This window comes from Plectropomus leopardus, chromosome 18 (genome assembly GCF_008729295.1).
Source record: "Plectropomus leopardus isolate mb chromosome 18, YSFRI_Pleo_2.0, whole genome shotgun sequence".
NCBI lineage: Eukaryota > Metazoa > Chordata > Actinopteri > Perciformes > Serranidae > Plectropomus > Plectropomus leopardus.
In genome coordinates this window covers 17,690,137-17,704,136 of record NC_056480.1, presented here as the reverse complement: position 1 = coordinate 17,704,136, position 14,000 = coordinate 17,690,137, and the positions used below count along the sequence as shown (strand labels likewise).

Here is a 14,000-nt window from a genome sequence, read left to right as displayed (position 1 = left end):
GTCGGATGTGTTGGGGAATGGGCCGTAAAAGAGGGGGTTCAGTCTGAGTGAGTGATGGAAGGGAAGATGGGGGAGGACAACCTCAGCTTGTCTAAACTCACAGTGGTGCGCCGGGCACGGCGCCTCTTCATCACTGTCTATCACTTCTATTCCTGACACCTCAATGTCAGGGAGAGTGGAAACCGACGCGGGGGCACTGACAGCAGGAGAGAGAATACTAGGGGAGGGCTCAAGCTCCGGATCATGTCAAGAGCTCCTGAAAAGGAAGCTAGCAGAAATAGAGAGGGGAACTGGTGTGTGGGTTTGTGCGCAAATCTGAGAGGTTGTGTGCAGAGAGTGATTGATACCATGTGTGTATGGGTACATAGGCTGTGTGTATCTGCATACACCTGCCTGGTACTCAAGTTAACACTCACCTGCTCAACCCAGACTCCAGATCCCTCCTCAGGAGACCAGAGGATCATGGTTTTGTCCATGGAGGCAGAGAGCAGGCTGAGGGGCTGTTGCAGCTCACCACCTGCAGGAGGAGACAAAGAGACACTGAAAAAACCCATAAAGGAGAAGCATTCATCAATAATGGTCAACAAACTGTCAGGTATTAGGCCAGTGGTTTGTGATCTTCTATGATTTATTTTTAAGGTTCTCTTGTAATCTTGATCATGCTTTTGTTTCCACAATTTTTTCAAGTTGGTAATATACAAAACTGACACTTTATATTTAGGATGCTTGCTCTGATGCATCAAATTAATTAAGGATGCACGATATTGAATTTTTTTTTTGCCAATAGTCTCTTCTGTAGTGGAATTAACATCATACTATGCATACTCTAATCATGATGGCCCACCAGCAGATGAAGACATGACATACAAGGTTTTGCAATGCATGTAATATTCATTCATTGTGCAACATAAGAAAAATTCTTCCACTTAGGGTTGATATTTTTTACATGTTCACTTTGTCATCGTTTTTTAATATCAGCAAAAATTTGCACATTGGACCATTCAGATCTTTCATTTTAAAGCCATTTCCTGACGATTCAAATGTGCCAATATTATCAGGCGACCCTAGTAAACAACATCACATAACCATATTATGGCATAAGGACGGCTCTAGATACAAGAAAAATACAAAATGGAGGGTGAACAATATCTGGCAATACCGATGACGTACCGATATTATCGTGCGACCCTAAAATCAATCAATGCTTACTGCATTTGTTTACAGGTAAAAAAGACTGACCAGTCACAGGCGAGGGAGTTTGGGTTAGCCAGTTTTATCAAACACACCGGGAGCTGCAGGCAGAAGCATTTTTCCCGCAAGGCCAAGTCCTGCATTGGGTCATTTTTTTTTTTTTTTGCAGTGACCCTCAAAAAAGGTGATTCGCAAATGGTATTTTTTCTTTTTTCGAGGTTAAGTTGTAGGTAAAGAAAAGAATAGGCAGGATCAAATTGTGGGTGTTAGATGATAAATATATTAAAATAAAATGAGAAGAATAATAAACTAACTTTTAGAGTTAGTTTTAATATTTTAATCCTCCAAGTGTGGACTTTGTGTGAGATCTGTCTTCTGCGCCAGCTGAAATATAAGAGCTGCTTCAAATTATGTGTTATTAACAGGCCTAACTGTGGAGTTGTGCTGCTCAGTTTTATTCGTCATTTAAATTGTATTTCCTGAATTAACTTTGTTTTAAAATACATTATTGTAGTTTTATGTGTATGAAATGTTCCAAAATGATCCCTTATTATTTGAACAGCACATGGTTATTATAAGAATTGCAGTTTCAGGTTGGGCCACGGGTGGTGGGATTGTGACATATTGCACATCATGGTGCAGGTTCAGGTCTAAAAAATCAACACTATGCAGGACTCTGCTGTTGAGAGAGTGCAACAATATTTAATTACTTTTAAATAGGACTCATGCTGTCATGTTTTATATTATTATAATGTATGCTTAATGATGATAAAATATTGTCTCTAAAGATGGAAAAGTAATTAAGATTAAGATAAGTGATTTCAATATTATGCAAAATAATTACGACTACCTTTGCCCTCATTTGAGCTTTACTTACTTGAAGTATCTAAACATAACAATGTGTCATGTAAGCAAAAGCTGAGATGGGTGTGAAGCCATCTTGATGTAATAATAACATTTAAGGCAACCAGAGTTATGAACATTTAGCACATCCATCTGCCTCTCCCCTGAGAGCTAATTAAGCCAATAACTTTTCCCACACGTTTTTTGTACTTTGAAATTGTCTCTTGCTGCCTTTTGTAAGCAACAGCACTGGAAGACAAGGGGAGAGAAACAATGTCTCTAAGCTTTGCATGCAATCCAATCTGTTCACTTCCACAGGCTGTAGAAACAGAAAACGTGAGTGAAATTTTTAGAGGTGTCTGATTCTGCAAGTTGATTTACTTTTAGACAAACACTTACTTGCAGGAACATACTGTCAATTATCTGCAATGTTTGTGAGTAATGACCAAGCTCTTCCATGGTTTTTAATCAAGGTACCTTTGTAGAGAGGAGGCTGCCAGTGGACTCCATAGACCCAGTTCTCGTGGCCTGCCAGGACCGTCTCAAGAGACACAGCAAACACTGAGGACACGTCTGTAGCAAGAACAGAGAGGCCAGACTGTGAACAAGTAGGGCTGAGCAGCAAATTAATATCATATGAGACTAGATATTATCTTAGATTTTAGATATTCGAATTTGTGAGTGTTATCTTTTTATTACATTAAAAGGATGTAATTTTCAGAACCTATCAAACTGTTATAGCTGTTCTATTATTCCCCTTACCTACATAAGCTTGGCATACACAATTAAACCCCATATAAGAAATGTTGTTTAATTCCAACTCTCACTGAACAAGTAAATCATCAGCAATGTAAAGCCAAAGCTCACAATTTATGTGCTCACACTGTGCAGTTTGATCATCAGGCCCCAGTCTGAGTGCTCACACTGTATGTGTAAAAAGAACAATAAGAAGTTATATCCGCATCTGCGTACTGTTTTAGCTGCTGACAGTTGTCAGTAAAGATTTGTTTGAAAGCTCAGAGTTAGTGGAGACAGTCCCTAGAACAGCATAAATTGCAGAAATTGACTTTTAAGCTGTTTTAGGGATGTACCTCCGAGTTTTGATTCCCTCTCTTTCTCTGTCACACACACACAAACACACACACGCGCGCGTGCGTGCGTGCACAGGTTAGCAGCACCAACAATCTATCTGTGTCTCTGCTTCAACTTTCCCAGCCTGTCGACGGCCAACCAAAATTTCTGTCAAGTCAGAAATTCAACCCAACATCCAACAAGTGTCGGGAGCATCTGATCGGGCCATGATTGGTACGCTGCATGGCAAAAGATGCCCAGCGAACCCAGAATTCAGTCCAACTCTAAAATGAGACATCCGGCTCAAAAATCAGATCAGAAACCTGCTCAAATCTTACAGTGTATGCCCAGTTTTAGTCATTACCTTAACATGACTGATTATTATTTATCAGAAACCGCAATGTGTATATATTTTGTAAAAGCACCAATAGCCAACCCTACAAGATCTTCACAATATTGACATTGAGGTATTTAGTCAAAAATATAGTGATATTTGATTTTATCTTTATCGCCCAGGCCTTTTTTTATAAAGATATTGGTTGTTGTGAACAAAAGAAAAGCTGATAAATGTAATTCTCTATGTTCCATGAAAAAATCAATAAACTATGTGTTACACCAATAAAGGTAAACACACATAAACATAGGCACCCAGGTCTTTATGAAGGTCGGTAACCACCGTGTGCCATTAAACCATCAAAAAGCTTGTCTATTCATTTGGATAATTAGCATCCTTTTTATAAATCAAGCCTGTGTGGCCCGCTCACCTTTCTCCTTCACTTCAAAAACATCCTCTTTCATTTTGATGATGGTGTGATCGTCCTCTATGCGGGCGTCTGTCCCAGACTTGGCACACAGCCTCCACACTCTGATGAGGCAGTCCTGGGAACAGCTGGCTAATAACAGCTCCCCACCTGAACGAGTCAGAGAGAGAACATGAAAACCTTCCTGACTGAAAGACATTTTCTATCAACTCTTAAAATAGCACATCACTGGATTTATCAACACTGCCTTTATATTATTTGCCCTCCTGCGGTGTGATGATGAAAGGAGTGTTATTACCAAATATTATCCTTACTGTTACGGTGTTTTGCAATTCTTTAAACACTTTCATAATTACCTCAAAGCACAGCTGAGCTTATAGGGACACTTTGCTGATTTTCAACCAGCTGTGTGTAACAACATACATAGTATGTGTAAATAAAATGTGGTGAACTTCCCTCCATCTTTTCAGCGCCCAGATCTTTCTGCTCATCCCCAGGCCCTAGAACAAGCTAAAATCTGCCGAATGATTCATTTCAGGCAGATTTTCGCTGGCTCCAGGGCTGTTGCTCAAACTACACATTGTACATCCACATTTTAGTTTGAATGCCACCACATACGAAGCAGATTGAGAGAGAAAGACGCCCCTCTCTCTCTCAAACTTAGACCAAAGTCTCATCCAACTATGAAACAAGGCAGTGATGGTAAAATATGAACCAAGATTCTGTTACTGCGTCGCCTATTTCTCACCTAAAATGTTCTCAGAAACATATTTAGCTTACTGTTTTAACTGTGAACTAAGGTTGTTTCTTATCAGCCAGTTGCCATGTAGTTTTTGAACAAGTAATTCACATCACATCATCCACAGGTTGGGTTATTTATTGGTCAAGTGCAGCCCAACACATTCTGGTAGTTGTAGCAATAGCCAATGCCACAGCCCTTTTCTTCTAATTGCTCTGGTCATATAATTATGGATGCACTGATCCGATATTAAGATTAGGTATCGATCCTGACATTACAAAATAACTGGATCGGGTATCGGATAATTAGGCAGATGCATGGGGCCGATCCAGCAGTGCGTGAGCAGCATCAAACCTGCACCCCCCTGCCTGTGCGAGCAGCACGTTTCTAGCATGTCTCGGCTGAAAGTCAGCCGCAGCACATCAAGAGAAACGGTGGCTCACCAATCTTTTCTGTGCGCTGCACGCGGTTGTCAGCAAATAGACAGTGAAAATGGTGTTTTGATTATTGTATTGACTACCACTTTTTACTTCAGTCTTTCTCTGTCACAGAAAGAAGGAAATACAAAGCTGTCTGTTTTTATCAAACTTCCCTTCTCCTGTTTCAAAATGAAAGTCCTCTGACAACGTCTCTGTGGACAGAATCCCATTAGTTGTTAACACAAGACGATTCGTAGCACACAGCAGAAGTTCAAGTCAGAGTCCTGGAGACAGGAGAGGTTGGCCTATTATCAGCATAATGTACTTAAATTTACCTGAAGTTTGTTTAATATGGAGCTTTCATTCTTGTATAATTCTGGATAGTTTAATAAGTAATAATTCATCATGTGTTTATTACAGTGCAAAATACCATGGTCTTGAAACTGTAAATGTCTAACTATTTTATTTTCTAGGCCTTTGGTCTCTTCCACATGGTGAGGTATACAGTTTATAAATTCAACAATGGTATTGAAGCGGTATCGGGTATTGACCGATATGCAGAGCCCAGGTATCGATATCGAGACTGAAAAAGTCGGATTGGTACATCCCTACATATAATACCAATTTCAAAAGTATTTGCATCTTGCTACTGCATAGACAGCCCAGTTTTATGAAAAGACCGCCTTTTCAGCAGTAAAATACTTGCTTAAGTAAAGTCGAGTGTGTTCAGGGTGACAAATAATTCACCTGAACTGAGCCTAACAAGAAACTTTTCTGACTTGGATCCAAGAATACTAAGTTTTGTTTCTGGTTAATGAGCATTTCAGCCTCACCTAACATGTCTATAAGCTCCTGTTATTTGTTAGAAGTGTTATCAAGGCGGTTTAGAAGAAAACCGACGACTGTGATGTGGCCAGTAAGACAGCAGGAGTACCAGCCAAATATACACAGACAGGTGGTAAACAAAGCACAAGCCACTATGTCCAAGTGCTCCCGTCTGTCACATTATGTGTTTCAGGTTTAGTTCAGTGGCCCAGATTTGGCTCTGCCAAGACAAACAGACATGTTCAAATTCCTCTGTTGCTACCACACAAGGCCTCCTGGAGGCTGGGAGTGGTAGGGAGATATTGTTTGTCCATCATTATGTAACGACATTGATGCTGATGATGATTTGTTTTGCCACTTGCCTGAAGCTGCCAAAACTACTTGCACTGTTGACTGTTAATCTGTGGCAGGGTACAGAGGGGCCTGAGCACATCAATATTTTTCACTTAAATTACAAAAAATGTTTGAAAATAATTATTGGATCTGGTGATGCTGTAGCTTTGATGTGTACGAGATCTGCTCATCAAAATCAAAGTAATAATAAAATGTTGTCCTATGGCCAGGCCTGTTGAAGACTTGTTGACTTTTTTTTTTAAGACAGTGCTTCCAAAGGCCAAAACTTTAAAGGGACAGTTCATCACAAAACCAAAAAAAAACCATTTTTTTCTTTTACCTGTTTTGATTTTTATCAGTCTCGATTGTTTTGGTGTGAGTTTCCGAGTGTTAGAGATATCGTCCGTAAAGATGTCTGCCAAATCCACAGACCTTGTTGTGAGCAGTTTTATGTAGAAACTATTTTCTTTTGTACTGAACCACACCCGCAAGTCTCATCACCGTGCAGAAGGAAGCAAGCATCTACTGCTAGAACCACTGAGCCCACTGACAGTACAGCTCAAGGTGAGAGGGATGCCATTAAGATTGACACCTTGCACTGTCGCTAGCCTTTCACCCATGAGTAGATGCATGCTTCCTTCAACTCAGTGATTTGGTTGGCGGTTGAAGAAAATAGATCCCCATGGAACTGCTCACAACAAGGTCTGTGGATAATCATGGGTAACTAAGTCATGTTTTCTGAGAAGGGACATTGTTGAGTTTTTCTTTTTTTTTTGCCCTTTAAGCACCACAACCCAAGTGCCATCAAGTTCCATTACATTCAAGACAAGATAGACACGCAACACGCGGCAACTCACACCAAAACAATTAGACTGATAAGTGGCACTGCAAGAAGAATTTTTGATTTGGGGGTGAACTGTCCCTGTAAGCATCAAAGCATGCATTATTGCCATTGTTAAATTTAGGTAATTGTGGAATACACAGTTGTTAAAATTGGCACTATAACAGAATGAAAACATATGCATTAGATGCAATGGTGCTGCCTGAGATTAGCTGTCTGACTGTACGTCATAAATAAACCAATTAGGCTCCATGAATCTGAGTCACATAACCAGGCACATTAACCAAGGTGTGTTTTGGAGGAGCAGCTTGAGACTCAGAGGTAAAAGAGAGAGGAGGAATGGAGACAGCTGTCCTCTGCTCGTGCTCCCACGCTGCGACACCGGTAAGCTCTCGTTTTACACACAGCTGCTTTGGTGTTACAGCCAAAGTGATACATGTAAACGACACTCTCAGTGTTTCGGTCACAGTTCAGCTAACTGTGAAAGAAAAGATGATAAAGTGTGAGCTCCGATCAGTTTGTGGACTGAGAATGCCTATGAATGCTCCAAACTGTTAACAGCCACAGTCAACATGTTTCATTTCACCGATCAGAAGAACAACTGGCAATGTGTGATGCTGAGCATGCATCATATTTACTGTATTTTAGATCAGCTTTCTATGATCCAAAATAAAAGAGCAACTGTACAGCATGAAAGCATGAAAAATGATGCGCTCGCAACTAGAAACAATCAGTAATAACTAAAAAGATCTGCATGTCTTTTTCAAAATGAGCATTAGCTACTTGTTTAATGGTGATGAGTAAAATAAAACCCTGATGCAGAAACAGGGTTGATCATCTGTATGTAAAAAAAAAACTTTAAGATTGTGGCTCATATCTTTTCAATGCAACTATTAAGTAACCATCGACAAGGCTGAACTAACAAGACAACCCTCCCTTTAAAAAAAATAAAAAATATGACCAGCTGATTTTATACAACTACTGATCATATCCGGCTCGTAGTATTGACGGACAAAGACAGAAACACAAAAACAGAAAATAGCATTACGCTCTGAATCCCAATGTTTAACAGCTATGATAAACTGCACCTCTAGTGCTGCAATTTGCCATCTGCCAAGTCATAAAAGAACAGAATGATTTATGTAACTACTATCACACTGGAGAGAAGGTTTTGTCATTCCTATGGGGATATTTCGTATAAACAAACTTCTCTCTGTCTCTTTGCAGGCTCGTAGCTTGGCAGCGTGGAGTAGGTCATAGACTGTGAGTGGGAAGGAGACACTGGTGGAGAGGGCTGGTTAAGGAGATGAAATAGCTTTTACACAGTCAGAACAGTGCAGTAATGAAGAGCCCTTGAAGAGGGTTACACAATTAGTAGAGCTTGGACTGGATCCATGCATTGCCATGTGTCATCATAATACTGTGAATAGCGCACAAGTTGGTGAAGCTGGACTCAAAATAACTTGTTTCTCTCTCATCGATTTGGCTGAAGGCTACTACAAGAAAGCTCCTCCTCTCAGCATTCAGCCAATCACGATTTATCTGACTCTGTCAAAGCCTGATGTTATCCTGTTTGCAGGCTTGTTAAAGATAAACCAAAGATAATGGAGAACCACATGAACAAGCTTTTACGCCCTCAGAATAGAAAAAAGCAAGTGTATCAAATTTCAAAATTGCTAATATATGTATGCATAAAATTCATCAACATCCTAACCAATGTAAGCACTCTGTGTCACTTACCCCCTTAAACTTTGTTTCCCTAAATTAAAGAATCTCAGAGCAAAGTTGGCGTTGGGTTGATATCAAAATGTATTTTGGCCACTTAACAAAGGCCTAACATAAATAATCAATGTCAGTCTTAGTGGTTGCTATATTTAGAGTGTTTTCACCACTTTACCTCGCCATCACACAGCCATTTCCTTTGGCACTACATTTTTCTCAACTGTATAATTTCCAGATTTCTACTCAAAGCCCAACTTAGCCATGAACTACATCATACATAAGTACCTCATAAAGCCCCACTTCAAAAATCCCTAACTATCACTTCAACTTATTACTACTGTCACCACCAATCAAAAACATCCAGGGCCTCAATCTCAGCCCAGGTGCCCCGAGGAAACTTAACTGGCCTGGCATTAAAACAACGTTTATGTTTGATACTAAAAATTTTTATCTGAATATTTTAGTTAACAGAAAAGGTTTTTTAAATCACAGAACCCCCCACACATGCAGTGTATGTATATCTGACTTTGAGTCAGTGAGAGCTACAAGCACACCAAGATAAATCTGGTTCTTCTCCTAAAGCATTTACACTCCCATTACTCCATTAGCACTCACCTAGAGATGCCCAGGCTAGTCCTCGAACCCAGTCTTCATGTCCTTGCAGTGACATGGCTTTCTGGAGCTGGTGACAAGCAATGAAAAAAAAAAAGTCAAATGTTGCTTTTAGGCTTTAGAAATAAAAAATCTCAGTGTTAGGTTTGGAAACATGAATGAGCTGAGTATCAGTCTGAGCTTACCTCTCCATTAGAGTGCACATGCAGATGCACTTGAGAGTTATCCCCCCCACAGGCCAGTATGGGAACTGTGAGAAAAGAAGGTTTCACACAGTCATGTAAGCGCACACACATGGCAGATTGCATACATTTACACTGAAGTCTAGCAAAACGAGGTGGAAGGAAAGGATGAAGCACAGCATCAAACAGACGAAAGCCATGTAAAACAGAAAGGCAAAATGACATGAGACACTTCAAACGCAGGCTGCATTTTGAAAATGACATTTGGTTACAGGCGCTAAAGCAGTGGTGCAAATTGAGATGGATGACATGAGAAGAAAAATGTCTGTGTGTGTGAGCGTGTGAGTATGTGTGGCACACGACTTAAAGGATGTCTATGAAGGAGCAGCTTAGGCTTACCTCTGCTGCCTGGCAACAGTGCCAGAGAGACATCCATCATGAAACTGCTGCCGAATGATAAGGTATGGAGGCACTCAGCTGAGAAACACAAACATGCACATAGTATTAAACCTTCTATAGTCCACTGAGTAATACTGCTAAACAGATTAAAAAGAATATATATTATGTTCAACTATATGGCTTTAGTATAAACAGAGATGTATGTGAAAATACTTCTTTTAACTGTTTCCATTTGAAATATTTATGAAACATTTATTTTTCTGCCTCCTTTTATGTGTAGAGGCCAAAGGTCTTTCAAGCTGTCACAATCCAACATAACATGGATATTATTTTTATCTAGGAATTCACCCTAAGGTTACGCCCAGTTCACATCACACACGCGCTTAATTTTCATGACTGTCAAGCAGCATCAGTGTTCATCTGCACTGACAGGTGGACAGAAACTTTCAACAAAGAGGAAGCGGTTATGGGTGACAGCTTTTAAAAACAAGGGAAGTAGACATGGATGACAGCTTGGAACACCACCAATATGTAACAATATGAGGAAATTTAAGCAGTTCTAAAATTGATGTGCTGTTGTGATTCTGTCAACTCACATTTTCAAAGAAAAAAAAATCGGGAGAAATGACACAGTATGCAAAATCATTTCTGACCAAAAAGAGTCAGCTTTTTTTCTGTCACTGACAGATTATTTTGTGTGTTTGTAAATGTTTGTAAAAATATGGACACAGTGTCATAGGTGTGATGTTCTGCAGCACTGCAGATGTGAGGCAAATGATCATGTTGGTAAACATTGATGTTCCCTCTATTAGCCACTAGGGGGCAGATACTCTGACTGTAAGTGAATAAATAAAATCAATTATTTATCAAGTAGCATGTGAGTCTATTACTTTCTGTATGTCTAAAGGGTTGTGAAATGATTACTTGGACACTTGCAGTTATAATTCCATTATCTTTTTATATTCAACTGTGCAACAGGGTTTTAACTGTCAATAATTGGTAGAAATAATTACAACAATACTCTTTGGAATTATTCAACTGATCAACATTCTTCAGTATCCTTTCTTATTCTTACCAAAAACACTCTTAAATGATTGCAACATATGCTGCACATATTATTATTTTTTTTCCCTACCCTCTACCTCCGCATATATTGTGTTGTACATTGTAGCATAATGCAAATATCTTTTATAATCCTAAACCTTAGATACTGGATTTGTACACTGTAATACTGCAAAATGCACATATATGTACCTTTACACATTTAGCTTTTTTTTACATTTTTACATATTTTACATACTGCTGTGAAGCGTAATGGCAGAATTTTATATTGTTACTTATTTCTTATTTTCATACCCTTATTTCTGCTTTCTAAACTCCCCTATGCTTCACATGAGAGCACCTGAAACCCCCCGCATCAATAAAGTATTTGTTCTTCTGATTTATTTTGAGGAACACTGTGTAGTTTTACCTCATTATGCCATAAACTATTCAAATGAAACAGACCGAGATGGGAAAATCAGTCTTTGAACTGCTCACAACTCCACAAAGATATGCACACTGTGGGGAGGGGGAGACAATGCTTTATATTAACAGGATCACAAGCAAAAAAAGGGAAAGAATCACTCAAATTAATGACATCCAGTCCGACTGTACTTCTAATTCCAACATTATTATCTAAACAAAGCACTGTATCAAAACAACTTCACAGGTTGACGTTAAAATGTATTTTCTGGGTTTTTATATCACTTACCTTCTTTGGCGTCATTGCAGAGCCACAGTTTGACTGTGGAGTCGGATGCTGCAGAGGCCACCAGGATCTTTGAGTCCTCCACGTAGATGGCATCCAAAGCGCAAACTGCACCAGTGTGACCTTTGCACTCCACTGACTGGATGAACTGGAAACAGTCGGGCACATTATAGAAGATAAAAAAAAACAAAGAAACACTGTTCGATGAAAAGGTAGCTTACCCTCCCATTTTGAGCTTCCCAGACGATGATCCGATTGTCTGAGCCTCCAGAGACGAGATGACTTTCTGGAGCTGCAACAGCAATAAAAACACAGTTAAGTAAAGATAAAATATGTGGCTAAAAGTATGTTTTTGCGCATCTTTGGTCTGGAACTGTTTTTCATTATTTGGGCTATGCCACTTAATTAAAAGTTATGCTCGATTCTTTTAAATGCTCACTTGTAAAGCATTTCGAGCTGCAGGTGTGTATGAAATGTGCAATATGAATAAACGACCCTGTCTAATGCTACAGAGCAACGCAGGGGTTCTCAACCTTTTCTTTAAGACATACCCCTGCACCCCCATCAGACGAACTCAAGCCCCCCTTCATCAACACCACCTGGTTTCAAATGTGTTCATTTGAAGTTATCCTTAATTATGTATTGTTTTACACTACTCAGAATGATTTCACACAATTAAACTGTTAATGTTTAGATATCTTCGGTCAGCTTTGCTTTTTTACCACTAGTGGCAGACACTGGACGTTTAGCCATTTCATCCATTTAGGTTTAAATGACAGCTAACAATTTCAGCTGCATTCAATACTTTTAATTAGCTATGTATTTGACAAATTTCACAAATAACAAGAAGCTAACAATTTACTCTACAGGGACAAACAAGCAAACAGTTTTATTTAACTCTCTCAGCCATTTATTCATTACTGTTAATTAGGTGAATATCTAAACTGCATTCATTATTCATTATTTTTGGCTACTTACTTGCTTGCTTGCTAACTACTTTTCACGCACTTTCAATCGCAACATATTGTGTTGAAGTTATGAAAGATTTCACATATGGATATATTATTTCAAATCAAATTGATATTTAAAGGTCCAGTGTGTAGGTTGGTTTTGTATCTAGAGGTGAGGTTGCAGTGGTGCACGTTGGTATGGTATAATAGCCTGATACTAAACTTACAGCCCATGGGCCAAATCTGGCCCCCAATAGGATGCCGTGTGGCCCCCCAACCAATTTCTAATTCATAATAAAAAATAAAGTGATTCACGCTGGGATTTGTTTTTGTTTTTTTTTTAGTGTACATATGGTGCCAGAGAGCATAATGCAGCATCAAAATAAAGCTTGTCTATGGTGCCAGTGGAGGATCCCCTGCACACCCAGCAGAGGTCCTAGCTAAAGCCCCCAATGTCCTAAAATCTTAGACACATCCTAAAATCCTAAAAATCTCCAAAATCCCTAAAAATGTCCTACAATCCAAGAAACCTGCTCAAATCTTTGAAACGTCCTAAAATCCTAGAAATGTCCTAAACACCTAGAAATGTCTTTAAATGCTGGAAATGTCTGAAAATTCTAGAAACATCCTCAAATCCTAGAAATATCCTGAAATCATAGAAACACGTACGGGGCTGCTGCGACTGGCCCCTGGCCTCTTGACGTTTTACAAAAGTGGCCCCAAGCAAAGCAAGCTGAGTGTCCCTGATGTAGTGTACATTCATTATGAGTGACATGCCAGCAGAGGACACAAACTTAACAGTTTAAAACCTACAGTGAAAAAGACGAGCTGCAGAACAGCCATCTACACCACATACAAGATTTTACATCCATGAGCCAAAATAAATAAAGTCTTGACAAAAAAAAAACAACCTACGTCTCCTCAAAAATGCGCTGCTGTACATTTGTTGTGACAAATCAGAGACTGAAATAAAGACTGTCAGCTGTTGGACAGTGTCCTCACTCACCACAGTCCTCTCTGTGAACCCACTTGACTGTATTCACTCGTCCCTTGTGTCCATTCAGCACAGCGACAACTCTTCTCTCCTGTGGTGAAACCAAACAAGATGTTTCTGACAGAAACAAACAAAGTAAACGGTGACTGCAGGACGCTCGGTCACCGTTAGCTGTGAAGACAAACAACGGCTAACTTTACACAACAGCTTTAGCCCACCTGCGGGTCGTACAGAGCCACTGCGGTGCATGTCCCAAAGGCAATGGTCCCCCCGCGACCCCAAGAAACAACGTTTGGAGTCCTGTTTGCACAACAAGCAACATGGCATGTTTCAATTATGGGTGTCGCCATCTTGGAAACTGGAGTTGT

The 14,000-nt window shown here is 39.6% G+C and overlaps 1 protein-coding gene across 2 annotated transcripts in view; it reads right to left on the bottom strand.

Moving 5' to 3' along the window:
• The window catches only part of elp2 (elongator acetyltransferase complex subunit 2), a 39,163-nt gene extending 25,163 nt beyond the window's left edge, over positions 1-14,000 (bottom strand). For both annotated transcript variants that reach the window (XR_006106800.1, XM_042506706.1), the window contains exons 1-10: positions 13,851-14,000; positions 13,645-13,723; positions 11,910-11,980; positions 11,692-11,836; positions 9,939-10,016; positions 9,543-9,607; positions 9,361-9,427; positions 3,870-4,016; positions 2,512-2,607; positions 417-517 (exon numbers count right to left, since the gene is read on the bottom strand). Coding sequence is in view for 1 of the 2 variants with exons in the window: in XM_042506706.1 (XP_042362640.1) it covers positions 417-517; positions 2,512-2,607; positions 3,870-4,016; positions 9,361-9,427; positions 9,543-9,607; positions 9,939-10,016; positions 11,692-11,836; positions 11,910-11,980; positions 13,645-13,723; positions 13,851-13,982 (981 nt within the window). In the remaining variant the exon portion in view is untranslated. The remainder of the gene's footprint in view (positions 1-416; positions 518-2,511; positions 2,608-3,869; positions 4,017-9,360; positions 9,428-9,542; positions 9,608-9,938; positions 10,017-11,691; positions 11,837-11,909; positions 11,981-13,644; positions 13,724-13,850) is intronic.